The sequence below is a fragment of the Pipistrellus hanaki genome (genome assembly GCF_964339955.1).
Source record: "Pipistrellus hanaki genome assembly, chromosome: 1".
Lineage (NCBI taxonomy): Eukaryota > Metazoa > Chordata > Mammalia > Chiroptera > Vespertilionidae > Pipistrellus > Pipistrellus hanaki.
This window is the reverse complement of record NC_140503.1, coordinates 29,102,221-29,130,015: the sequence shown is the minus strand read 5'-3', so window position 1 is coordinate 29,130,015 and position 27,795 is coordinate 29,102,221. Positions and strand designations below refer to the sequence as shown.

Genomic DNA, 27,795 nt, shown 5'->3' with positions numbered 1-27,795 from the left:
CCCCTAGCTTTTTATTAACACAAATTGCCCTAAGGCAAAACAGATATACATATCAAAGGCAAGGTTTGGTATCCAGTAGGCATTGTCAGGTTAGAGGAACTGCCTTCAGCTCTTCCAGTAGCAGGCAGTAATATATGCAAATCTTTAGGTTTGGGCAATGCTTTCAGCCATTCCAAAAGGCAATAATAAGATTCAGCCCTGCTGCATATAGAAGACCATCAACCTTTCGAGAACTTCTTGCATGTATTATGACATGCTGGAATTAGCTTCTACCATGTTTCCCCGAAAATAAGACATCCTCCGAAAATAATACCTAGCGCATGGAAAGATAAGACATCCCCTGAAAATAAGACCTAGCGCAACTTTGGGAGAAAAAATTAATATAAGACACTGTCTTATTTTCGGGGAAACAGAGTAGCACACTTACTTATGCATTCATACGTTGGTTGCTTCTTGTATGTGCCCTGACCGGGGATCCAACCTGCAACCCTGGCCACATCAGGACGATGCTATAAGCAACTGAGCTCTCCGGCCAGGCAGCAGCTCAGGGTTTTGAGCTGTACTGTGGCATCAGCTGTGCTTTCATCCTCCGCAGCCGGGGACACTCTAGTGTGGGTACTTTATTAACTTGTAGCTCGTATCCAAGTAAGTGTGTATCTTCAGGATGAACTTACCTGTCCCTGCAACACCTCTTTCCCGGTTTTAAAATGTGTCGGGGTATTTTTGGTGACGTTCCGTATGTGCTATCTATGTAAACAACGCTTGGCTGTTGTGCAAACTATCTTTGTAGGCTTTTTGAAACGTGAACGTCGATGAGCATAAGCAAGAAAAAAAGAAAAATCGTAAACAATGATTTAGGAAGTGGCTCAAAATCAGAAGAGCTGAGCAGAAGAAACCCGTGTCTAGTCATTGACAACCCTGATTGATTGGACCATTTGAATCTCGTTCAATTATAGGTGCTGGAGTTGAAACCGGTGGAACAGAAAGATTTGGTCAAATTCATAGAATTGAATGCTAAGAAAACGTGGCCCGAGGATTGCCAGCGTGATAAAGATACAACTCAGAAACCACCTGTGAGGTAAGACGTTTTTTATGACTCGGGGATCCAGTAGTTGGGTGGTTGGGAGAATGACGAGTTTTATTCTTATAAAACGTTGTTTGGAGGTAATAAAACTTCTGTAGGTTGATCGCTCTTTGCCCCTTTTGTTTTTCTTGAAAGCGGTGAGGCGTCTAGCCCTGAAGAGGATGCTCCCGGCTCGGTCTTGTCACCCCGGGACCGAAATGGGGCTAAGTGGCGATATCTGCATCAGGAGCTCTCGTCAGAACTACGGCCGCCTGTGCCCCCGCTCGTGGAGCCTCAGGTCAGTGTGTTTCTGCGCACAGCGAGTGCGCATGCTGTCTGAGAGCGCCCACCAGGCACTCAGTGCGCGCACGGGCGTGTTCTGCGTCGTGTTCAGGTTCCTTTCAGGGACCAAGGATGCCAAGTGGGTGTTTCCCTTGTCTGGCCCCTTCCCACCCTCCTGGGAATCGGCCTTAAGCGTCCCTCACATCCCCCCTCTCCCCCTGCCCTCGGTGCTTCTGTAGCCCCTGGGCTTCCCTGATGACAGGTCTCACTGTACCGGGGCCTGTTCACTGTCGGTGTTCCCCATTAGATGGTGGGAGAAGAAGCTCCGTGTCACCTGGCTCACATCTGAATGCCCGGCCATGCAAACCTGGAACATCACAACATCTCGGTCTATTCACCGAGCGGCCAGATTATCATGATCTCAGAACGCATAATCATCTGGCCACTCAGTGCAGAAATAAGGTTTTTCCACGTCTAAGAACTGCATTGTGCGTAGTTAGAAAGAAGCAGAGGACTTACTAGCCAGAAGCTGGGGCCCACAATCTCCTGGTGCCTTGACATATCAAGATTTGCAAGCTTTCCCTTATTCATAAGTACACTGAGTGGCCAGATTATTATCCGTTCAGAGATCATCCTGAACTGACCACTCAGTTCATGTTGAAAGGATAAAGTGTGTACAAAAAGGGCCCACATACTAACCCTGACAAGCTCCGGGGAGGCCAGCACGGAGGGCCCTACAAACTCAGAGATCAAAGGTAACTATTTAAGGTGAGCATACAAATTCCTAACTCACAGCAGATCATGGCGGGCAGTCGTGTCCTAGGCCTGTAGCTTCCTTGACAAAAGTCCATCTTTACCTGAAGTGAGCTGTTCGTGTCTTTTTGCATCTAAGATAGCATACCTTTGGGACCTCAGTCTCATTTTCCAGACCCCGCGGAGCACGGCCTTCCCCCAGGGCACCAGACCCAGGAGCCCTCGCTGTTGTCTCGTTCCCCCCATACCATCTCCACGTGCTGGACATGTTCACTGTTAGCTCTCCTTCACCCAGCAAGGCAAAAGAAAGGTGTTCTCCCTGTTCTACTCTTTATGCAGGCTCAGCGATGTCCCCATTTGCTTTCTCTGGCTTCCCTCAGCTACACCAATGAATTTCACATAACCCACCCCTTACATCTCCTCCTGAATTCTCATGTGAAAGATAAGCTGTGAAACTGCGGTTCTCTGGAGCATTTTCTCAATCTAGTGAGATTTGGCCTCCCGATAATTGTCAGTTTGGCTCAAATAAACTCATAAATTTTTCTGCAGGTTTCTTGTATCTACAAAAGGAGTGAATAATATATGTAGGAAATCCTTTTTTTTTTTTTTTTTTTTAAAGAGAAGATACATTCATTTCTTTTAAAAAATGAATGAGTATCATTCATTCATCAAAAGATTATCCGGACTCTGCAGTGTGCTGGCGCCGGTGCCAACGATACCTGTCAGTTGGTATTGCCTCCAACACACCTTTGCCATTACTGGTTTTATTCCTCCTGTGCCAAGTGCTGCTGGGTTTCTCTCCAACGGGGTTCCCATGAGCAGGATCGGAACTGGTGCTCACAGGAGGCAAGCTTCTGCCTTCTGCATCGCACTCCACTGCCTGGGCCACGGACACCGTGACTTCCCAGTTCCCCGCCTGCTGGGCACGGGCAGTTCTCTTCTGCAGAGAACCTCATTTGACCAACTGAAGTCGAATCCAACTGATGGGTGGGCTTTAGTTGTGTTTTCTCCTGTGAGACACACGGGGACAGGAATATCACTCTCTTCCCGAGACCAGAACTCCATGGGCAGCCTTGCCTCAAACAGGGCCCTGTCACCCACCCTGTTTCTTCTTAGGCCAGTTCTCCCATTTGAGAAGGACATTGACTCTGAATCACTCACCCTTTTGAAGTCAAAGCTCATTTTCTTTTCTTTTTTTCTTTTTCTTTTAAATATATTTTATTGATTTTACACAGAGAGGAATTGAGAGGGACAGAGAGTCAGAAACGTCGATGAGAGAGAAACACCGACCAGCTGCCTCTTGCACATCCCCAACTGGGGATGTGCCCACAGCCAAGGTACATGCCCCTGACCGGAATCAAACCCAGGACCTTTCAGTCCGCAGGCCGATGCTCTATCCATTGAGCCAAACTGGTCCCGGCGACACAGCTCATTTTCATTACTTATCTAGCTTTTCTTTTTTTTAAAATATATTTTGTTGATTATTTACAGAGAGGAAAGGAGAGGGATAGAGAGTTAAAAACATTGATGAGAGAGAATCATAGACCAGCTGCCTCCTGCACACCCCCAACTGGGATGTGCCCGCAACCCAATGTTCATGCCCTTGACCAGAATCGAATCTGGAACTTTTCAGTCTGCAGACCGACACTCTGTCCACTGAGCCAAACTGGTTTCGGCTTATCTAGCTTTTCAATAACAAAGTCAAGATGTGGATCTGTCCCAGAGGTGACTATTTTATTCTAAGAGTTGTCTGTATTCCAGGAGTTTACTGATAAATGGGAAGAGAAGCAACTACCCTGGTAACAGGTAGCATTGCTAGTAAATTGAAAGATTGGGGGTTTTACTCTATTTTTCAAATTGTGGTTTGTTTTCCTGTCTAAATGGACTCTCAAGTGTCTAAGTAAAGCCTGTCATGACTTTTCACAACTATCCCAAAATATTTAAAATTTAATTATTTTTTCTTACAAACCAAGAAGGTAACTTGGAAGATAGCATACTAATGCTAAGGCATTTTTGCTGTTTTACCTGAACATCAGCAAGATCTCAAATGGTCTCTAATGGCATTTCCCCTTTGAAAAATAGGTTTCCACAGACATGAGTATTCTACTCAGTGTGAGTGTGTACAGCTTTCGATACCCGACAGCTGAGGAACTGAAGGCCTATACCACCCAGCTTGAAGACCTGCGTCAGGAAGCAAACAGCCTTCAGACACAGGTAGGAGCTGCGTGTTACAAGTGATATTGTAAACCGGTCCTATTTCCCATGTAAACAAATAACGGGACACATAATGGAAGGGGTGTTAGAATTGCAGAGAGAATTTGTCTCTCCTGCCCACTTGGATAAATTTAGTGGTGGTTGCCTTGAGCACACCAAGTGCAGAGGCTTCCGAACCTGAGCCGGGCATCAGCAGGTCCCAGGATTGTGATTGATTCGTACTGTCTGTGTGGGGCTCTGGGTGAGGAGGGGGAGAGGGAGGACTGGCAAGGTTTCCAGCCTTGAGGAAGCTTAATGCTGGGTAAAGTAGATATCCGCCAGAGAAGATGGTAGGAAACAGAGCCCAGATTGGGGTGGTTACTAGCTTCAGCGTGCTTCTAAATCACTTGTAATGGTCAAAAACTCAAGGTGATCTTCGGCAAAGAAAAAGAGGTGGTAGCAGCAGCTTGTGCTGAAACAGACCTATGGCTCTTAAACTCACGAGGGCATGATTGCACAACATTAGAGGGCCCCCTCCCAGGAATTAATACATCTAATGGTGGCCTTAATTCTTATAGTCAGCCCATAAATGACATTCCTAACTCCCCTGTTTCACAGACCATCTGTCTCTCTTTTTAAAAAATGTATTTTTATTGATTTCAGAGAGGAAGGGAGGAGAGAGAGAGAGAAACATCAATGATGAGAGTGAATCATCAATCGGCTGCTTTCTACACACCCCCTATTAGGGATTGAACCCAGAACCTGGGCCTGTGCCCTGACTGGGAATCGAACCGTGACCTCCTGGTTCATAGGTTGATGCTCAACCACTGAGCCATACCAGCTGGGCCATCTCTCTTTTTTTAGTTGAGATATAATCCTATATAATAAAAGGATAATATGCAAATTGACCCTAATGTCAGAATGACCAGGAACAACCAGTCGCTATGACATGCACTGACCACTAGGGGGCAGATGCTCAATGCAGGAACTGCCCCCTGGTGATCAGTGCACTCCCACAGAGGGAGCTCCACTCAGCCACAAGCCTGGCTCACAGCGGCGAGCTCAGTGGCAGTGGTAGGAGCCTCTCCCTTCTTGGCAGCACTAAGAATGTCCAATTGATGGCTTAGGCCCAATCCCCCAGGGAGCGGGCCTAAGCCATCAGTCAGACATCCCTCGAGGGCTCCCAGACTGTGCAAGGGTGCAGACCAGGCTGAGGGACCCCTCCTCCTCACCCCCAAGTGCACAAATTTTCATGCACCGGCCCTCTAGTTGACATATAATGTTACATTAGTTTCAGGTGTACAATATAAGGATTCACTATTTGTATATATTTCAAAATGCTGACCACAATAAGTCTAATCAGCATCCACCACCACACATTTTTTACACATTTTTTTCCTTGTGATGAGAACTTTTAAGATCTACTTCTTAGTAATTTGCAAATATGTAATATAGCATTGTTTGCAGTCACCATGCTGTACCATCCTTATCTTTAAGATACCATACCTCTTTCTAATCAGCCCCTTCAATTTTCCTGACTTCTTTTCCTTCCCCATGCCATATTTGATTTCTCTTACCTGCTTTCTCCTACATTAAAATGTGGGGGGTGGGAGCAGGGGGAAAAGGGTAATATGATTTCTCTGGGACCAAGTCCTTCATCTTGTGATTGACCTTTTAATTCCATTCAATAGTCAACTGCCTGCCTAACATTTAATTTCTTAACCTTGGTTCTCTCAGAGTTAACACCTTCATTTTATTTATTTACTAGAGGCCCGGTGCACAAATTCATGCACGGGTGGGGTTCCTCAGACTGGCTGGCAATTGGGGCAATCAGGGCCACCTCACCCAGTCTCTATCGGACCGATCGATCGGGGCTGGCCGGCTGCTTGGGGAGGGACCAATGGGAGGTTGGCCAGTGAGGGGAAGGTTGGCCGGCCAGGGGGTGGGGTAGGGGCCAATCGAGGCTGGCCATCTGGGTGAGGAAAGGGACCTTGGGAGGTCGGGTCAGCCTGCCACAGGAGGTTGGCTGTAGGAGTGCACTGACCATAAGGTCAGTGCATTGAGCATCTTCCCCCTAGTGGTCAGTGTGAGTCATAGCAACTGGTTGACCTGTCATTCGGTTGTAATGTTCGCTTAGGCATATATATATATATATATATATATATATATATATATATTCTATTACCTCATTCACATAAACCATAAGCTATAACAGGAACCAGGGGGAAAGTAGGCAGAGGAAGGCAAGAATCCTCCTGAGTTTTATTTTTTCTTTTCTCCTCTTGATTCAGGAAAGTGTGACAGAAGAAACCTTCATACATTTGAATAAGCAGCTATTCGAACTCTTTCTGGCCCTCAGTCAGTGCCTGGGCAGCGTGGAGGAGTTGCTGCAGACGCCTGGGCTGCTGCAGACACCTGGGCTGCTGCAGACATTTGGGCTCTGCAGAGAGGATGCTGGTGCCCCGCGGGTGTTCTACGAGGTAGGACACCTCCAGAAGCCCGGGGGCCGGCCATTGCCGCCGTCAGCCCAGAGGTAAGCCAGAGCCGCAGCCCCTTGCTCTCGGAGCTCACTCCCTGTGCCTTCCTGCCTCTCCACTTTGCAGACACTGGCTCTCGAGCTGAAAAAACTGTACTTGGCTCTGAGTGACAAGAAGAAGGATCTTTTGAAAGCTATGACTTGGCCCGGCAGGACCACCAACTTGTTCCCTGACTGTTTTGAAAAGCTGCAGGTTTACCTGGAGCATACGCAGGCTGCTGCTGCGTCCAGGAGCAAGTCCCTGAAAGCCGGCCTCGACCATAATCGCAGTTACCAGGTACGGGTCTCGTGTCTCGGCGCTCGGCCCGCGTCAGCACTGTTTTAGGTCACAGCACGGACCCCTCACTCCATTAATTCCTAGTCCCGGTGGCGGTTGTGAATAGGAATTGCTCAGGAAAGAGGCAAGGCTGTCTTTCTATGAAGTCTTTTAGTTCTGCTGCTCATGGTTGGAGACCATTCAAAAGCCAGGACTTCCCAGAGTCTTGGGTATGACTTTGCGTTGAGCTAACATGCCGTTTCTTTCCTGTATTGCACTCGGCCACTCTCAGTGAGGGTCGTGTGGAAGGACTCCTCAGTAAGAGGGAGCCAAGAAGGTTTCTGAGTAAAGAAATGACAGTTCATGTATGTTTCAGGTAGACTGACCTGGCAGTTGTCTAATGTGGATTAAAGGAGAGATTTGAGGCAGGTTAGGAAGTTACTGAATTTGTCTAATGAAAAAACAAAAAAACCACACACCACCACCATAAAATCAACCCTGAATCTGATAAAAACCTCTAGAATTTAAGTAAAAGACACAAGGGAAGAACATGTTAGATGTCACCGTGAGTGCAGTAGGCCAAGTCCAGACATTGGGAAGCTGCACAGAAAAATAAAACCCAAGACACAGGAGGGAGAGCCTGCCAGTCAGCACACTCGAGACACCTGTAGTCCATCGCAGCCTATTGGGCCTCATTTAGATCCCAATTCAAAAACACGAAACAAAAGTGATAGGCAGTTAGAGAAATGTGAACCCTGTCTAAACTGTTAATAACACTGAGGAAGTATTATTATTATTATTGATTTGTGGGATTTTTAAAAGGAGGAACCTTTATCTTTTAGAGGTACATACTGGCACATCTGGTAAAATACTATGATATCTGGGATCTGCTTCACAATAACGTGAGGGGAGGGGTTAGGTAGAGTCAAGAGAGCACCAGAGACGTAGACACAGAGGAGAGAGGACCAGCCAGTTGTTGACATGGGACCATGGTGATGCAGGGAGCTCTCTATTTTGGTATATGTTTGAAATTTCTGATGGCACAAAACTCAAAGGACAGCTACATTTTTTTTTAAAAAAGATATTGAAAGGCCTGAGTGAAATTCTCACTGTTTCTTGCACTTATCTTTTTGTACAGAATGAAATAAAGCGATTATACGATCAACTGATTAAGAATAAAACATCTTTGCAGCAGTCCTTGAATGCAAGTAGCGGCCAGAGTATTGATGAACAGCTTCAGGTAATCAAGGCAAAATCATTCCGACGGACCCCACCTCGGGCCAGAGGGTCTGGTGTCTGAGCTGTGCTCTGAGCCACTTCCCTCTGTGCGCCGTGGCCAGGCTTGTGTAAATAAAAACAAAAATCCTTATGCATACCTTTGGAAGCATCTCGTAATAGTCCTTTAGCCCGGTGGTAGGCAAACCGCAGCTCGTGAACCACATGCGGCTCTTTGGCCCCTCGAGTGTGGCTCTTCCACAAAATACCACGTGTGGGCGCACACATGTACAGTGCGATTGAAACTTCGTGGCCCATGCGCAGAAGTCGGTTTTCGGCCTGGGCGAGTCTACTTTGAAGAAATGGTTCTAACACTGAGCCACACTCAAGGGGCCAAAGAGCCGCGTGTGGCTTGCGAGTCGTGGTTTGCCGACCACTGCTTTAGAGAGTGTAAATCAAAACAGACCATTGTCACCTGTCAGCTGGGCCAAATGTTAAGTGTGTGCAATATTGGGGAATGCGCCCTCCCCCGTTGGTAGGAGTGCTGACTGGCACCAGTTGGCTGTTCTGCATTGGAATTTTCAGTGTAAATGCCCTTCCACCAGAAGCAGTTCCGTCCCACTCATTTACTCAGCCAGTGTTCACCAAGTGCCTCCTGTGTGCAGGCACCACTCCGGGTGCCGGGATGCGTCTATCTGAAGGAAATAAGAGGGTAAAGGTCAAGGTGTGTAACTACTCAAGGACGGACCAAGCAGCACTGCCTGAGTCCAAACCTCTATGTAGCCCGGGAGTCCGCTCAGAGCAGACCATGCAGACTTACAAAGGCAAAAAGCACACGTGCCTGTTTGAAAGGAGCCAGACACGTCTGCACTGATCTGGGGACACGCTGAGGATCTGGGAAGGGAGCTGTGCAAATGGCAGGACAGGATGACGTGTGCAACTGGGTGCGCTTCAGGACGGGCACGTGGACACACACACACACACACACACACACACGTGCGTGCGTTAGAAGCACACTGAGCTGCGGATCTTCGAGGGGAGCGGGAGGGGAGGGAGGGAAAGTGGGACTGCCACTTTCCCTTCACTCCTTACTGTTGAATTTTTAAATAAATGCGTGCGCTTCTCTAACTTATTCTAAATGTTTTCTTTTTTTTTTTTTTTTTTTTTTGCCTTATCTCTCTAGAAAGCGGATGCCCACACAGCAGAGCTGCGGAACTCTGAGAGCCGAGTAGCAAAACTGAGGGCCGAGGGAGAGAGGCTTCCGCTCCCCCATGCTCTCCTCCAGGATGTGTACAAACTAGAGGTGTGTGCGAGCAGAAAGCATCCACGCGGTGAATTACTAGGGTTATTTATAGGGATTGTTTATACGGTTTTTCCCCTCCCACCAAGGGAGTTCAGGTGTGTCCCTCCTTCGGTTATTTTCTTGGTTGGATGAAAACGATGGGCACCCCTGCTCTTCCCTTTCAGGACGTGCTCGACAGCATGTGGGCGATGCTGAGAGCCAGGTACTCGGAACTCGGCAGCCCTCGCGTCACGGAGAGCCAGCAGGCCGCTCTGCTGCGAGGCTTGGAGGAGCTGGTGACCGTCGGGAAGGAAAAGCTTGCCCGTGACCACTTACGGCAAACCAGAAGTAAAGGTGCCCTGCAGGCTCAGATACAGGATCACAAGGTAAGGCTCACAGTCGGAGCACCGTCCCATAGGTGCGGTTTTTCTGCGTGGGAATCCAGAGCACCCCTTTCTTCCTTGGGGAAATGCATATCATCCCTTCGTTCCCTTGATGAGCGCCCCTCAGAATGCTCGTTGTGTCCCAGGGGCCCTGCTGACCTCGCAGCACCCGATGTGAATGAAGCAGGTGCAGCTCCTGGCGTTGGTGGAGCTTTCCAGGGATGGAGAAGACATTGAGGAGCCATTCAGACAGATTTAAAGTCAAAATTGGGATCCACGCGTTGAGAGCATTTAATAGAGGAAATTTAACTCAGGAGATTAGACAAGGCTTCCTGGGAACTGAAATCTAAGTAAACCTTATTTAAATATATAAATGTATATCTAGCGTAATATTACAGCAAACCAGTGATTATCAGCCAGTGGTGAGACCTGCCGTAGGTGACTGTTTAGTCCGGGGCACTGACCTCTTTTCCCTTGGATTGTGATTGTCAAATGACAAATGACAACAGCCAACACAATAGCTGTCTGGTGTGAGCGAATCAAAATTATATCTTTTTTTTTTTGTCAGACTGGCAAAAAACATATTTTTTGGCATGCTGCAGAATTTTAGCAATAGTCTATATGTGCAATGAGTTGAAAATCACTGCAATGCACGCATTCGTTTTCCATTCATTTCATTAAATAAAACCTCACCAACCAAAAACATGCAGTGACTTAAATATTGGTAACAAAAACTGTGTAAGACGTGGTTCCTACCTTCAACAAGCTTAAGTCGAGGCCTTTGATAAGTAGATCTTAGTCTAAGAAAGTCAAAGGTAAAGATGTATGAAGGACGGAAGGGAAGGAGAAAAGAGTATCAGTTGCTGGGCCCTGTGCCAGCTGCTTTATGGGCCCCCCTGTATCCTTCCCAAGGAATGGGAGGAGGGGTTCACATCGAGCTTCCTCCAGATGATGAGAGGACAGCCGATGCAGCTGGAGAGGGACCACGTGAAGGGACGCTTCCCCTTTAAAGGCTCTTAAAGTGCCATCCTGGGAGCTGTTAGGTACCACTAGCCCCAAAGACCCCGTCAACAAACTCCCTTTTCTTGCCATCTTACTGAGTAGAAGTGAAGAGTCAAGTTTAGGAACCCCAGCTGTTGACTGTGTGGGCTCCCTGAGCTAACGCAGCTATCCATACAACTTAACTGTCTTGAAATGAATCAGCCACATTATCACCTGCCTTCTTGTAAAGTTTCTTAAACCTTAGGATAACTGATTTAGGAAAATCTGGCTGGAAATTGAAATTAACTAATTGATAATGTTTGGCCATTAACATGGACTGTTTTGTGGAAAATATTACTAGAGTGATTTTTTTTTCCTTATGATTTGTTAAAATGACATTAATGTTCAAAAACTAAGGGATACACAGTCAGTTTCCTTTTTGTTTTCTTGTGCGTTTTCGTCTACATGGCTGACCTGGGATTGCGGGTTAAAAAAGCAAATGTAACAGTATATGATGTGGGTCAGTGGTTAGAGCATCAGCCAGCGAACTTTTGGGTTTGAGGGTTCAATTCCTGGTCAAGGGAATGTACTGGGTTGCAGGTTGAATCCCTGGCCCTGGTCGGGATGCATGTGGTAATTGATGTGTGTCTCTCACAAAGATGTCTCTCTCTCCTCTCTCCCTCCTCCCCTTCCCTTCCCTTCCACTCTCTCTAAAGAAAAATCAATGGAAAAAATATCTTTGGGTGAGGATTAACAATAGCAACAAAAAAGTTAAAGTAACTTGCTTTGTAAGCTTTCACGTTGCAGAAGTAAATATTAAAACCTTCCTCATTTTGCAGCTTTTTTTCCAGAAGCTTGTTGCTGACATGCTGTTAATCCAAACATACTCCAACAAAATGCTTCCTTCTTTACTGCAAAAGAAAGAGGCATCTTGGGCAGAACAAGTAAAAGAAGTTAAATTGCTAGAAGAAAAGGCATGCCAGTGTGGGATAAAGCAGCAGAGTCTGTTGCAGGTATTTGGGTTACATACATTTTGTACTTGAAAAGCTGGGAATTCCGCATTGTCAGCCACCTCCTCCAGTGAAGCAAATGTCATTAGGCAGTGATTAAATGGGAATTAATAATGAGGAGTTAGTTCTGGCGATGACTCCCTGGATGCAATATTAGCTGAAGCTTCTTAGGTGTAAATCGGGGACAGCTCGGCATCTGTGGGCCGTCTGGGTCTGTGTGGAGGAAATAAACAAAACTGAGAGCACGTTGAGATCTTGAAGGAGACCATTTGGATGAAATAGTCACTGGTTCAGAAACTGTACTTCCTGAACCAGGTGTTCCTTCTGTCGCTGAAGTGGACTCCTGACAATCTTGTCCCAGTTCCGAGAAAGAAAGAAAAAAAAGCTTGTATAAAGCGTTCTCTCAGTTTTAAGATTTTGCCCTGTCACTTTTTAAATGCCGTGGATTTAAAATGTCAGCACCTGAAGAAAATGAACAAAAAGCAAGGCATTATTCCACTGAATCAATGTGGTGGGATATGGCGTTACATCTAGATATTGATAAGTAAAATTTTCTAATGAGTGTGTCCGATGGATATTTATAGTAATCTTTCATCGTATCAAAAAGAAGACTTCATAGGGGTGCCCCTCCTAGCCAGGTGACCCCTATCTCAATAGATAGGAAATTAGCAAGGTGGCTCTTTTTCCAACAGACACTATTTAGTGACACTATTAAGCGTGCATATGTGGGCTCTATAGCATGTGGGGACCCTAGAAGTGGGCTCCTGTGGAAACGGAGCCAGGACGAGGCGAGATGTAGGCGAAGGTGAGACTATTCCCCTGATGCAGGGTCAGCCCACCCCTCAGTGAAATCGGGCCTTGGCCCCGGAAGGGTAATGTCCGGGGTCAGGGGCTGGGGGCCGGGAGGAAGGAAGGAAGCAGCCCCACAGGAGCTTCTGCACAGAAGCTTGGAAAGATAGCTCTTCGCCTTTGCACATGAGAGAGCGGCTCTCACAAGGCCTCCAGGGAGGGGATGCTGAGACCGCTGGGACGCAGTCATTTCCGTTCCCGCTCCATTCGATGAGACCAGCGTAATGCCGACCGGATGTTACAGCCCTCCCCGCACAGGGGAGGGCATTCCTTCCCATCGGACACCGAGCTTCCGCCCGAGGGGGTTCCCTCAGAAACCCCTAGAATCCGTGCTCTCACTTTGTCCGTTTTTATTTTTTTATGATTCGTTTTGTCATTGTCTGGGACCCAGTAAACATGCTCCTGTTGGTTGGATGTTCTTGATTCTCTAGAAGTGGGAAGAATTTGATGAGAACTATGCCTCTCTTGAGAAGGACCTGGAAATCCTGGCATCCTCCTTGCCCTCCGTGAGCTTGGTGGAGGAGACGGAGGACCGATTAGGGGAAAGGATCGCATTGTACCAGGTATGCTGCTGCCGTTGAAGCTGTCAGAGGCATGGCCGATCGCACTTTGTATGTGTGGGAGAGAGGGTTTTTTAAATTTTATTTTACTAAATGGCTTGATTTTTGCGGGTGAGTGGATTGAATTGGAATGACGTGCTGTTCATCACACAAATCCCCGTCAGACACATTCGGGGAAACTGTAGATTGGATCGAGAGCTCCTCAGCATCACCGCATGTTTGGCTTGGGGTCCAGGACCTCGGTCTGCGTCCTGGCTCTCCCTCCCGTTCCCTGTTGTCACTTCCCCCGTCCCGGCCTCAGTTCCTTTATCTGTAGAACAGACAATCCTGCTGGTTCTACCTGTCCAGAGAGGCGGATGTTAGTGGTTATGGAACGCAACTGACATATGGGAAGAACTTTGTAAACCAGGAGCCTCTAAATATATATTTAGGTTTTTAAAAGTATATATTTTTTATTGATTTTTTACAGAGAGGAAGAGAGAGGGATAAAGAGTTAGAAACATTGATGAGAGAGAAACATCGATCAGCTGCCTCGTGCACACCCCCTACTACTGGAGATGTGCCCGCAACCAAGGTAGATGCCCTTGACCGGAATCGAACCTGGGACCTTTCAGTCCGCAGGCCGACGCTCTATCCACTGAGCCAAACTGGTTTTGGCAACATATACTTAGTTTCATTTCTACAGGGAAGCTCTGAGAGGACCTTGCTTGTGATCCAGACAATAACTTGCCACCTGCCACAAGCATCATTAAAAGACTTCACACTGTAAACACTTTCTCGTGTAACATTTAGTGCTATTATCAAAGCCTGTGTGTCTCGGATTTCGAGGCCACAGGAATGATAAAGCCTTAGAGTGACTTTCAAGTGGCACTGAGAATATGGCCAACGAGATAAAAATCTTCTCACGTTTTAACTTCAGAATATGAGTGATGAGAATCTGAGGTGTGCAGCCAGAGGGAGTTGTCCCATATCAGCTTTAAAACTTCAAAAGCAGGCTCGTTGCCTGAATAGGCTGGATGCAGAGTGAGAGCCTGGAATCCCCGGCCATTCCTCAGAGGCACTCAGGCTCCCACAGGCAACGTTTTCCAGAGGTTGGAACACTGTGGCCATGATGTCTAGGCCAGTGGTCTGCAAACTCATTAGTCAACAGAGCCAAATATCAACAGTACAATGATTGAAATTTCTTTTGAGAGCCCAATTTTGTAAGCTTAAGCTATATACGTAGGTACATTGCTATTAACTTAATTAGGGTACTCCTAAGCTGGCCTTTGCTAAAAACTGAAGGGGCCGAAGAGCCACATGTGGCTCGCGAGCTGCAGTTTTCCAACCCCTGGTCTAGATACCCAGGAAGCTGCAGTCACCCTCTCTGCCGTCTTACTTTACAGAGCCTGACTCTAAGGCCATTCTCGGTCCTCTGGGTTAGAAAATGCTGTTTGAATGCTTTGTTAGGTACTAAAAGGTACCTCCTGAACAGCTAAGAGAATGAAGCTGAAAACAGCATGTTAAACCTCGTTATATTAGAAACAGTTCATTTTAGCCAAACTAGCATAAGCCTGATCATTTCCCCAAAAGGGACTCTATCCCGTCACACATCACCTGGGATTCTACTGAAAATGAAATCCTGTTCTAAGACATTTAAGTGGATTCGCCAGCTAACAGAAGTCAGATATCCTGTAAAACCACCTCTCTGCTAGATTTTGGAGGGCCTCAGTCTCGTGCATCATGGAGAGGTTTGTGTCCTGATTGATACAATCATCCGTAGGTCAGTTGCGTGACCTCCAGAGTCAAAACAAACCTGTGTTCAGCTGCTGGCTCGGAGCCTCGTGGACCGAGTGGCCAGGGCAGTCTGACTCCATGTATGAAATGGGGAAATGAAAACTTCTCCAAACCGTGGCCGGTGTTGCTAAGTGGTTAGAGCTGCAGCCCATGCACTGCAGGGGCAAGGGCAGGTACCTGGGTTGTAATTCACGCCCCACCCCCTGTTGTGTGGCGTGTGGGAAGGCAACCAATCTGTGTGTGTCTCTCACGGTGAAAACAAAAACAAAAAACCTTGCGTGAGGATTAACAACAACAACAAAAAGCTTCTCAGAGATGCTCTAAAATAGTGAGTGTCTCACACGGAAGGCTTGGAAAATGAGAACCTTTTTTTAAAAAACTAATGTTGGACAGTTTGTTCTAGCCCACAGGCTAAGGTAGCAGGAGAGGGTCACAAATGGCAGTGATGCAAAGGACACTGGAAGTAGAATTTTTGGCTTTTAAAGAGGCTTAAGGAAATTGGAAAGTGGCCAAAGTTCTATTTTGATCGTAATTTATTTCTAAAGATGAAACTTAAATAGAGTAAGTGTCGGTAGTGGAACCAAACCGGGGAGGAGAATTGCCTCACACAAGAGTTCTTCAGGGCGTCACTGTGTTCGCCGTTTTGAAGAATTTTATTTTCCTTTTCGTGAAGTTTTATTGATGATGTGCCGTCTGCTTTAATTTATTCTGCTGAATTCCTTATCCTTTCTCCCTACTGAGTCCTTACATTGAGAAGACTCTGGAAATGAATTTTGTCCTGCTATTCAGGGCTAGAGGGTAATAAAGAAATGTTTTCTTCTTGAGCCCCTTCGTATCTAGGTTGCCATATAAAATGCTTATGGGGCCAGGCAGGAGGACAGAAAGAAGGCATGCTGAGTGTCTGCGTGGGGAGGAGGAGAGGGGGGCGGCAGGAACTGGGTAAGGGAAGCAGAGGGAGCAGGCCTTCGACGGGAGGCTGACTGCTGGGTTTCAGCCCATCCCTGCCCCACAAGAATGCAGACCCGAGGACCTACATCTTCCAGTTTGCCCAGAGTCCCAGGAAATCCTCATTCTCTGTAAAATTTCCCGATTTTTTAAATAACCTTTGGGTCACACACTCCTGTCTGCAAGCTGCGTGTGCCCCCGAGGCTGCCAGCTTTTTGGGTTTTATTTTTAAATATATTTTATTGATTTTTTTACAGAGAGGAAGGGAGAGGGATAGAGTGTTAGAAACATCCATCAGAGAGAAACATCAATCAGCTGCCTCCTGCACACCCCCTACTGGGGATGTGCCCACAACCAAGGTACATGCCCTTGATTGGAATCGAACCTGGGACCCTTCAGTCTGCAGGTCAAGGCTCTGTCCACTGAGTCACACTGGTCAGGGCAGCATTTTTGTTTTTAGGTGGATGTGTGGATTTTTGTTTTCTGTTCACACGTCTATGTCTATAGATTTAATCTGTGCAGTAGAAATACATGATTAGAAACTAGTGTTGGGAAAAGTGATCAATAAACCATTCGTCCTGTTTGTCCAGCCAGACTAGACCGCAGGAGTCTGGGGGGTTAGGAAAGGGGTCGTGTTTCTTCCGTAGACTCTCCTGCAGGCCTTCTATGAAATGTTTGGGAACAGGTAGGTTGGCTTCATTCCGAAGTCATCCATTTCTGTGACTTGACTTTCACTAGCAAATAAAGAGAAACGTCGATGAGAAGCATGCCCGGCTCTACCAGACTCTGAGTGACGGCAAGCAGCTGGTGGCCTCCGTGAGCTGTCCTGAGTTGGAGGGCCAGATCGCTAAGCTAGAGGAGCAGTGGCTGTCCCTGAACAAAAAGATCAACCATGAACTCCACAGACTGCAAACGCTCCTCAAGCATCTGCTCAGGTACCTTTTCTTAGTACTTCATCAGCATCAAGGTCTGCAGAGCCGGAAGGCCCGGGGCTCCCGCAGTCCCCGGTGTTCACACACGGTCCCCCACGAGGTTTCTCTTCACAGTCCGAGGCGGCAGGTCCCCCTGCTGGGCTGTGTGGGGTCTAGAGTCTCCGGTACTGGTTTGCTAGACTCAGGATGATGTATGATCAGTCCTGAGGAAGATCGGATTCATAAGATAATGCATGTTACCTCTGAGCCATGAGATTGAGCTTTCTTCTTCCAAAAGTTTTAGTAAAGTAATAATTATAGCTAACAGGATAATTTGGGGAAGTGTTTGGAGTTCTTGAAAGACATTTTTTTTCCCCTCAGTTGAAATCATCTTGGACCCGTTGAGGAAAGTAGGAAACGTAGAACGTTTCAGCCTCATTCTCACCCCTGCTTCTTGGGGAACTGTCTTAACCTAAAGGTGGGAAGTTACAAGAAGTGCAGCATTTTGTTTGGGTGTTTGCATCACAGCAGCTAACTGTGTTGGCAGCTGGCCAGCCGCACTTTGCTGATTGTTGCATAACTTATACAAATGCCGGTTGTATTTTTTTATTATGAACACGTCTGTTAGAGGACATTTGATGAATAAGAATAATCTCCGTCCTTACCCAGGGGGTTTATTTTTGTGTAGCTGTGATAAGAAATTTAAGGTAGAATGTTTAAGGCTTTAAAATGCCTCTTTCTTCTTGATGAGTCATAATGGAGAGAGTCACAGACACACCAGGAGCGTCGGATTTGGGATAAAACAGGATATATTCCTTATAAACGCGATGGTTTTCTGAACAGTGGGGCTGATGCACACAGGAACATGTACAGTAAAGTAAGAAGGGACTGTGCGGGGGGTGCACGTCACCCACAGAAGGCGTTTCTAATGCCGTCACTTGGCTCTTATTAGCTACAACAGAGACGCAGACCAGCTAGCCAAGTGGCTGGAATCTTCTCAGCAAACTCTCAACTACTGGAAGGAACAGTCCCTCAACGTGTCTCAGGACCTGGATACGATCAGAAGCAACATAGCCAGTTTCTTTGTAAGTTGTCATAGAATGTGCCTGGGTGATACACGGTCGGAAATCAATATCCGGGGGACATGTCCGGGGCTGCTGCAATACCGTCTCCGTCACCTGTGGGGGAGGAATCGGGCGGGCTGAGAGCAGCTGCATTCCCCAGACTGAGAACTGATGGTTTATGCTGTTTATTGGTGCACTTAGTATTTCTTTAATGGGCCCTATGAAATATATACACATTTAAAACTTGCTCTGACATGGGGCACGTTTTACAAATGCAGAAAATAACTCTCCTGACCCCACTCCTGCAAAAACCTCACAAGGTTAGGAAGTCATGAGTATTAAAGTTAATAAGCACATGGTTTTTAATCAGATAGAACTGATACTGCTTCTAAAATGTTGTTATTCTAGCCCTGGCCGGGTAGCTCAGTTGGGTAGAGCATCAGCCTGCTGCACCAAAGGTTTTGGGTTCAGTCCCTGGTCAGGGAACATATAAGAGTCAGCCAATGAATACATAAATAAGTGGGACAACAAACCAATGTTTTCCTCCCACCCCCTTTCTCTCTCTCTCTCCCTCCTCTCCTCTGTCCCCCTCCTTTCCTCACTCTCTCAAATCAACAAAGTTTTTTAAATGTTATTGTTTCGAGATTTTTCTTAAAGGAAAATATTACTTTTGCAATATAAATTACATTTTTGAAACCTTTTAATTTTTTCTCTTTCCATTTTTCATATTTTGTAGCTATGATTATTTACTTTGGTATTGAAATGTAGATTTTTAAAAATATATATATAGAGAGAAACATTGTTCATCTGCCTCCTGCACACCCCCTACTGGGGTTATGTCTGCAAGCAAGGTACGTGCCCTTGACTGGAATCGAACCTGGGACCCTTCAGTCCGCAGGCCAATGCTCTATCCACTGAGCCAAACCAGTCAGGACAAAACATAGATACTTTTAAATATACTTTTAGTAAACCTATAAGTGCACAGGAAAAATTTCAAATATATTAAAAATTTGTTGCATTTAGTTTATATTTATATGAACTTTGTGTTGTGTTCCACACTTTTTTTTCTTTAAAATATTTTTATTGATTTCAGAGAGGAAGGGAGAGGGAGAGAGATAGAAACATCAGTGATGAGAGAGAATCATGGATCAGCTGCCTCCTGCCCAACCCACACTGAGGATTGGGCCCGCAACCCAGGCATGTGCCCTGACGGGAAAATGAACCATGACCGGGTTCATAGGTCGGTGCTCAACCACTGAGCCAACCAGCTAAGTGCACACTTCCTTTTTTTAACATTGAAATAATGATTTGTCTGTCTTTTAAAATGTGAATCCCCTAGATTGTAAGCCACTCAAGGGGCAAGAATTCACTTTTTTTTTTTTTTTCGCTCCCCTCCATATAGCTAACGCCTGGAACAGTGTCTGACTCTCAGTAGGAAAAGTGTGTTTGTTTGTGACATACCTGTGTGTGAGCGTGCGCCTATACACATACGTACCTATCGCATCCACATACAAGTATTCACTCTCTGAATTGAATTCAGCTATGTGGTTTTGGTCTCTCACCAGTTTTTCCGGCTCTTAGCTGTTCTGTCCTCTCGGGAGCATGTTTAAAGCTCCTCCGTTTTCAAACGGTCTTCTAGGCGTTTTCGAAGGAGCTGGACGAGAAGTCCTCCCTGAAGACGGCGGTGATCAGCACGGGGAACCAGCTCCTGCACCTGAAGGAGGCGGACGCGGCGGCGCTGAGGGCCGCCCTGGCGCAGTGCGAGCAGCGGTGGACGGCGCTCATCACGCAGCTGCCGGGCGTGCAGGAGAAGCTGCACCAGGTACAGCTCACGCCGCCTTCGAATCGGCGCCCACTTGTCAGCTGGCAGCTATTTTGAAATGATTCCTTGGACTCGATAATTGTCATTGACACTCCCTATTTTTCTCTGGCACCGCTGAATAGAGGTCTTAATGACTAGACTCCCCCCCACTGGGATCTTTCCGGAGAGAGAAGTCAGGCTTAATTACTTTATTTCCCCCATTTATCGGCACCGCTGCGGTGGTGTATGCGAAGGTCGCGGGCATTGTGCGGGGGTCGTTTATTCTGAGCGTGGGCGTGGGGTTTGTTTTTGTGAGGAGCCTGCGTGATGAGGCAGCGGGACCTTTTATCGAGCCCTGGATCATCCCCAGCGATGCCCCGATGCGTTTTTGTTCACGGTGGGTAATTACATGGAAATCGTTTTGTCCTCGCAGCTTCAGATGGAGAAGCTGCCATCGCGGGAAGCCATCACCGAGATGATCAGCTGGATGAACGACGTGGAACAGCAAACGGCGGGCAGGGACGCGCGGCCTTCGCTGAGTTCCGCGTCTCAAGTTAGAAGCCGTCTTCAGAAGTACAAGGTAATGATGCAGAAAGGGCAGGGGCCTTCCCGCTAAGCAGAAAGGCGAGGCCGTCGGGGAGGAAACACTGAAAAAAGACACGTGTGGGGTAGGATGGAGAAGAACTAACGCTGGGGGTGGGCGGTGGGCGGGGGGGGGGGGGGGTGATTCTCAAGAGAGAGAACTTGTTCTTATTCTGCTTAAATTCCTGCAGTGGCTCTCACCGCAGCTTTTTCTTTTTAATCCTCACCTGAGGATATTTTTTCCATTGATTTTTTTAGGCAGAGTGAAAGGGAGGGAAGGAGGGGGGAGAGAGAGAGAGAGAGAGAGAGAGAGAGAGAGAGAGAGAGAGAGAGAAACATCGATGTGAGAGACCCATTGATTGGTTGCCTTCTGTATGCGCCCTGATGGGGGTCGGGAATCAAACCCGTAACCCAGGCACGTGCCCTTGACTGAGAATCAAACACGAGACCCTTTGGTGCTCGGCTGACACTCGAACCTCTGCGAAGTGTCAGGGCCACAGTAACCAACCTTTTAACGGATTCTGGTCGCTTGTCACCTCTCCAGCCTCCTCTCTTCATTCTCCCACGAAAACCCTGGGCTCTGCCTGGACCCCATGATTTGTGCTCCCTCCGCTGTCCTGGTGAGCTCTCTCCCATGCTTTTGGACTTTCCGCCAGGAATCCCAGTGCCCCGCACTTACCTGGAGAAACCCTCCTGGCCATCCTTCGAGGGGCAGCTCAAGAACCTTCTCATTTGGAAATCTACCCCTGTCTCTATGGCGCCATCAATAGTTCCTGCCACACAGTATTAGAGTTATGAGCTTGGTTGCCTTGACTTAGCGTTTGAGAGCAGAAGCTGTCCTTCAGCTCCCTGAAATAGCACGTCTAGCCCCATCCCTGGCAGCCGGTTGGTTTTGAGTACATGTTCTTTGAATAAAAAAGTAAATTGATACAGGAACATCAACATAAGGAAAAGTTGATATCCTACAAATAGGCTTGAACATGGCTTTCTCCGTGATCTTTTTTAATATATTTTATTGATTTTTTTTTTTTTTTTTTTACAGAGAGGAAGGGAGAGGAATAGATAGTTAGAAACATTGATGAGAGAGAAACATCGATCAGCTGCCTCCTTGCATACCTCCTACTGGGGATGTGCCTGCAACCAAGACACATGCCCTTGACCGGAATCGAACCCGGGACCCTTCAGTCCGCAGACTGACGCTCTATCCACTGAGCCAAACCGGTTTCGGCAGTGATCTTTGATTTCAGTAATATTGAACAAGCCCCACACAGACATTTCCTGTGTGCCAGGCATCGTGTTCACCCCTGGAAGCTCAGGGATGACGGCCTTGGTCCCTGCTTTCAAACACTTCACAGGCGGAAGACGAATGGCTTAATCACAAAGCAGGATGTTAGCAAGCATTTTATTTTCATATTCTATCACAAATGCGACTTGAGTGAGAGGTGGAATCTTTAGAGGGTCCTCATGGGTGTATTCTCTCAAACTTTAGTAACCTGGCATGGACCACCTGGTTTTCCCCTCAGGATGTCTCCAAAGGAGATGCTAGAACCTGCCAGAATAAACCCAACAAGTTGCAGGCTTGACAGAAATGGGGTTGGCCCTACGTGGGGTTGGGCTTGCCGTACACTGGGTGGCTGAGCTGTCCCCGGAGGAGGAGAAGCTGCCTACATTCCTAAGGTTCCTGGGTGCCTACATTTCTAAGGTTCCTGGGAGTCTGACCTTCGGACTTCCCCTCCTGTCGCTTCCGCGAGCCGGCAGGTTGGCTCTGAATCCCAGGGCAATGCTCAGGTAGCCTCTCAGGCACCCTTCGCCAATCCCTGGGTCCTGGTGTTGGTTCAGATGATGTGGCCACCATGCCTGATGCTGCCGGTGACATGTCAGTCTGTTTCAAAGAGGTCAGTCAGTCTGTTCCAAGAATGTGGAATTTCCGAAAAAGACTGTCCACTCAAATAAAGCTGGCCGCGGGTGGGGTAGGAGAAGGTAAACCATAGCTCCTGACAGGTGCCCCTTGATTGATGGACGAGAGCTTGGCACCCCCTAGAATGCAGTGGAGGGGAACTTCGGTTCATCTAACCTACTCTTTTTCAGGCTTTGGTGGCTTAATTTTGTTTGTTCCTTTTGTTGTAGGAGTTTCGAATGGAAATGGACCATAAGCAATGGATAGTTGACTTCGTTAACCAGTCATTACTTCAGCTAAGCACCTGCGATGTGGAGAGTAAGCGCTACGAGAGAACGGAATTCGCAGAGCACCTGGGAGAGATGAACCGCCAGTGGCAGCGGGTACACGGGACACTGAACAGAAAGGTGTGCTCACGTGTCACAGTCTGATGTGGGATTTGGCCTCTGCAAAATACCACGTTCGGAAAGATTTTAAAAGATGTTCATATAGTTAATTTACAGTGTCGCCTGATAATCATCTCATTGATAACCCTTAAAAACCCTGTGTGTTAGCATTCTCCGTAGGAGAGTATGAAGTAGCTTTTCCGTTTCTTTAGAGATTTCTTAGTGGGAAATTGAGTTAGGCAAGTGAAGAGGAGAAATTTTTATTGAAGAAAATGTCGTATTCTGTGAGGCTACTGACTGGTCAGAGATTTTGAAATTTTCTGTGAAAGGAGATGTTCAAAAGTGGCAAAGTATTTGGAAAAGATTATAAAACGGAAGAAAAATGTGTGTGACATTTTTGTAGATTTTTATTCTATGACTCTGAAAAAGTGAAGAGAACTTATTCCTGGAAAATATTTAATCTGTATGTAATTAATAGGGTCAGTATTGATTTCTTTATTGTGGAGGAATGCACACAAATGGATTTATACAATTAAAATTCAAGTATGTGAGTGAACAAAGAACATGAACAGGCAGTTCACAAAAGATAAAACTATAGTTAGCAAATGAATATGTAAATATTACAACTTCAGTTAGACATTTAAAATAAACATTAGTATAACATGATACACTTATTAAGTTGAGAAAAATTAAATAAGCTTAGGGCTTTTATCTTTATCGCTTTCATACATTTCAGATAATGGCTTAAATCCCTTTTGGAATGCATTCAGAAAATTTCAAGAATCATAATAATCATCTATCTTATTGCTTTACCCATCAATCCACCTCTTACATGTTTATCATAAGTAAATAGTCCTTCAAAAGGGAAAAGATAAGCTCACAAAGTATTAAATTCACAATTATTATTACTGGTGAAAGTAGAATGCCTTAATTTTCCAAGTACAGAGGAATAATTAGTCAAATTATACTGTGTCCATTCAATGAAATATTGGGCAGCCTTTTAAATTAATAAAGGCATATGTCATGACAAGCAAGTGCCCATGAAATATTGTAAAGCGAATACAAAACTTTTCATATAAATACACATATGTAAATATATAATACTGTATATGTACATATATAATATTGAGTGTCAGCAACATGATTTTAATTTTGTTTAGATATTATGGAACTCCAAAACAGCCAACTTTCTTAGCATGTTAGGTTTCATTTCAAATGTTAGATTTTTTTTTAAGGGGATTTTAATTCTATTTCCTGATTTACAGATTATTATTTAAAAAGTTATTGGGAAATCTTATACTTACTAGAAATCTTAGAAGAAAATATATCACCCTATTTAAAACATATCATGACATTTATTTTTTAGAGCATATGGTTTAAGATATGAAATTCTTTCATTCCTAACTTGTAGATACAACATTTAGAACAGCTTTTGGAAAGTATTAGTGAGAATGAAAACAAAATACAGAATTTGAACAACTGGATGGAGGTGCAAGAGGAGCGACTGAAAACTTTGCAGAAACCGGAAAGTGTGGTCTCGGTGCAGAAGACGCTCCTGGATTGTCAGGTGAGGGCCACACGGCACCTGTTGGCACGGGCCAGGTCTCTAGTCCACTAGTAGGGCCAGCCATGGTTTCTCGGGACTCTCCTCCAACTCCCTGTGTTCACTTTTTTATGTCAAAGAGATAATTATCCAGGGTGTGGTGTGGTTTTTTTAATATATATATTTTTTGAATTTTTTAAGAGAGGGTGGGAGAGATAGAAAGTTTTGTTTTGTTAATCCTTACTTGATATTTTTCATTGAGATTTTTTTTTAAGAAAGTGGAAGGAAGAGGGAGAGAGGGATGGGGAGAGGGAGGTGTAGGGGGGGAGAGAGAGAAATGAGAGAGAGAGAGAGAGAGAGAGAGAGAGAGAGAGAGAGAGAGAGAGACATCAATGTGAGAGACACATTGATTGGTTGCCTCACATATGCACCTTGACCCGAGTGGGCCAGAGATTGAGCCTGCAGCTGAGGTATGTGCCCTTGACCAGAATCAAACCCAGGACCCTTCAGTTCACAGCAGACACTCTGTCCACTGAGCCAAACCAGAAAGGGTAGTGGTGGGTTTTTTAATGGTAAACAGAACCAAGTATTTACCTAGTTACTGTTATTCGTTGGGAAGGGGGATACATTTTTTTAAAAAGTCTTTATTGTTGGAAGTATTACATATGTCCCCTTTTTTCCTCCCATTGGCCCTATCTAACCCCCCCTCCCCCCCTCCCCAGGCCTTTACCACACTATTATCTGTATCCATGGGTTAGGCATACATATTCATACAAGTTCTTTGGTTGATAACAATACGTAGTTATTGTTATTCTTAAGAGGTTTGAATATTACTCCTAAGGAAAAAATGTTCAAAAGCAATTTTGAATGTGATGTTTTCCATTTGTTATGTCTTTTTAAAAATGCACCAAATATTCCCAGAATGACTCTGGAGTTTCACCGACTTTGAGTATTTTATCCTGTTTCTTCGGAGGAAAGGACTCTCTTTTACCTGCTGTGCAACGTGTTCTAACAGGGCTGCTTGTCCCTGGGAACCGCTGCCCGAATCCCATTTGAGATGAGGTGGTGCCCTGTTTGTTGAGTTGCCCTGCGCCAGGTCACTTCATCTTGGAGGTGCCCTCACCCAGGTGTAGATTAATCCTCTATAGGCACTGCCCGATGGTGCTCAGCTGTCCCTGTGGCTGCCCACGCCTGCCCCTGCTGCCAGCAACCCAACCACTGCTCGCCCAGCCCCAGTTCTGCTTAGGAGGTTACAGAGCAATACGGGCCCCGATGTGTGAGCAGTGACACCACGCACGATAAGAAAGCTTTTCAAACCCTCCTTTCTAATGAGCCACTTCCACGTTAGAGTTTTTGCAGCCACCTCAGACCCCACATACCTCCTGGCTGGAAGCCTCTAGTCCACAGCTCAGTGCCACACACCCCAGAGGCCACTGGGCTTCACTCGGGTTCTAAGCTACATACAACAGGGGACAGCATCCCTGTTTTCCAGGCGGGAAAGTGCCGACCTGGGAGTTTGATGACTTAAACGCCTGGTCCGCCAGCCAGGACAGGGGACATTGTAACGTACCACGATGAGAAAGACTCGTTGCCTGGACTCCTCTCAAATCTAGATTCCTCCAATAACAGGAATTATTGTAAAAGCTCATATTGTAATCACGTAAATTTATACTGTAATTCTTCGTTATGAAAACTGAAGAGTGTTATGGTGAATGTCGTTGGTGTAGTGTTAATTAATTATATATGCTCACGTCATTTTTACTTGAGAAAACAAACTCCGGTCTCTTGCACCTTATTGTTCTGTGATGGTGTCTGTATGGAAACGGGTTTTCTTTTGCCCGCCAGGATATAGAAAACCAGCTTGCAATGAAAGCCAAAGCGCTGGATGAGTTGAGGCAAAGCTGCCTGACTTCGGAGAGCGGGACAGTGCCCCTGTTAGAAGACATGGCAGCCAGAATCGACGCGTTGTTTCAAAAGAGGAGCAGGGTGATCAGCCAGGTACTAGAATTCATTTGAAGGGCGCTATTTCTCTTCACATATCCGTCTCTTATCCTTTGTTGTTGTTGCTGTTGTTATTTAATTGTGGAGACTTGCTCCAGACCAAAAGCTGAAAACTTGCTGAGAAAAAAATTACTGAAATGAAGTAAAGAAAAGCATTTCAGATCCACCCCCCCCCCCTTTTTTTTCCCTCTTTGCACTGGATAATTAGAGGCAAAACCACCAATTCCAACATCAGGGCAATCTAGAAGTCTACTTGGTTATCTTTGTTTTGTCTCAGGTGCTCACAGACAAAAACGTCTTCATCCCCCAAACCACACAGAGCATCTGGCAGTGTGTCCTGCCAGAGACATGGGAGCAGCTGCGAAGCCGCAGCTCAGATCCCCCGCAGCCAGGGAGGTGCCGCAGGGAGAGACCGGTCCTGTCCGGAGCATTCTCTCTTAAGCTAGAAGCACGGTCAGCACAGGGAGAGCCACAGGTGGGGAGACACAGGGCATGTGGGGCAGAGAGAGAAGGGAGGAACAGTGAGACATCCAGTCATTCTACGAAAGGCATGTCAGAGTCTGCATTTACCCCTTCCCGGAGGAGAGCGCCAAAAGAGAAAGGACAGGCACCTCTAGATCTTGCCATCTTGACGTTCCCCCACAAATGGAGGAGAAGAGAGTAAATACTAACCAGTTACAAGGTGTCCATATTTCCCAGATAGTCCAAACGGATTATGTATCAATTACTAAAGTCTGCATTTAACCATTTGTCCCAAGAGGGAGTTAGGAATAACCTGTGTGAATAGAGCATTGGCCTGAGGACTGAAGGGAGAGGGGGAGAGAGAATCATTGATCGGCTGCCTCCTGCGTGCCCCCTCCTGGGAACTGAGCCCACAACCCTGGCATGTGCCCTTTACAAAAATCGATTCCGGGACTCTTCAGTCCTCAGGCCCATGCTCTATTCACTGAGCCAAATCAGCTAGAGCTAAAGCCATTGTCTTTAAATAATACAAAGGACAAAGACCTAAATCATCCATCTATTATAGAAGCTCTCCAGAGTCAATATAGCCTAGTGTTGAAGAGCAAGAGCTTTGCATTCTCTGTCCGAATAAAGATCTTGGCCGCACCATTATCTCTCCTAGTGACCTCCAGCAGGCACGTACCCTCTCTAAGCGTCAGTTTTCTAGTCGATAAAACGGGGACGATCTTTTTTCTGCCTTCGTAGGGACGCCTTTGCAGCACTCAGTGAGTGCTGTTCTGCTGGCTGTTCCACTTCGTGCTTCAGTGTAATGATTTTGCTCAGCGGTTTTCTTATCCTCTCCCTCAGACCACATGTGGCATTTCTGCTTTGTGAAGCTATCATTATAATTCTGAGGGGTTACCCTCAAGAGCACCAAAAATTACGCCAACTTTTTATGTGGAAGCCAGTACACTCACAGATACTGATTCCTCCCTGTGTTCTTTCCCGGGGCTGTCCCTCCCTCGGCTGAACGCTCTCCATGCTGATCCTTCTGATCTTTTCCATTCGCCTGTTCTCAAACGTAG

The 27,795-nt window shown here is 46.3% G+C and overlaps 1 protein-coding gene across 4 annotated transcripts in view; it reads left to right on the top strand.

Moving 5' to 3' along the window:
* Nucleotides 1–27,795, top strand: part of SYNE2 (spectrin repeat containing nuclear envelope protein 2) — a 299,775-nt gene that overhangs the window by 208,382 nt on the left and 63,598 nt on the right. For all 4 annotated transcript variants that reach the window (XM_084866238.1, XM_084866237.1, XM_084866235.1 and 1 more), the window contains 17 exons: nucleotides 957–1,078; nucleotides 1,220–1,361; nucleotides 4,181–4,312; nucleotides 6,583–6,771; nucleotides 6,895–7,104; nucleotides 8,222–8,323; nucleotides 9,482–9,601; nucleotides 9,766–9,966; nucleotides 11,784–11,957; nucleotides 13,235–13,366; nucleotides 16,823–17,019; nucleotides 17,948–18,080; nucleotides 19,699–19,881; nucleotides 20,294–20,440; nucleotides 22,570–22,746; nucleotides 24,137–24,292; nucleotides 26,114–26,266. In XM_084866238.1, coding sequence (XP_084722364.1) covers nucleotides 957–1,078; nucleotides 1,220–1,361; nucleotides 4,181–4,312; nucleotides 6,583–6,771; nucleotides 6,895–7,104; nucleotides 8,222–8,323; nucleotides 9,482–9,601; nucleotides 9,766–9,966; nucleotides 11,784–11,957; nucleotides 13,235–13,366; nucleotides 16,823–17,019; nucleotides 17,948–18,080; nucleotides 19,699–19,881; nucleotides 20,294–20,440; nucleotides 22,570–22,746; nucleotides 24,137–24,292; nucleotides 26,114–26,266 — 2,670 coding nt within the window. The remainder of the gene's footprint in view (nucleotides 1–956; nucleotides 1,079–1,219; nucleotides 1,362–4,180; nucleotides 4,313–6,582; nucleotides 6,772–6,894; nucleotides 7,105–8,221; nucleotides 8,324–9,481; nucleotides 9,602–9,765; nucleotides 9,967–11,783; nucleotides 11,958–13,234; nucleotides 13,367–16,822; nucleotides 17,020–17,947; nucleotides 18,081–19,698; nucleotides 19,882–20,293; nucleotides 20,441–22,569; nucleotides 22,747–24,136; nucleotides 24,293–26,113; nucleotides 26,267–27,795) is intronic.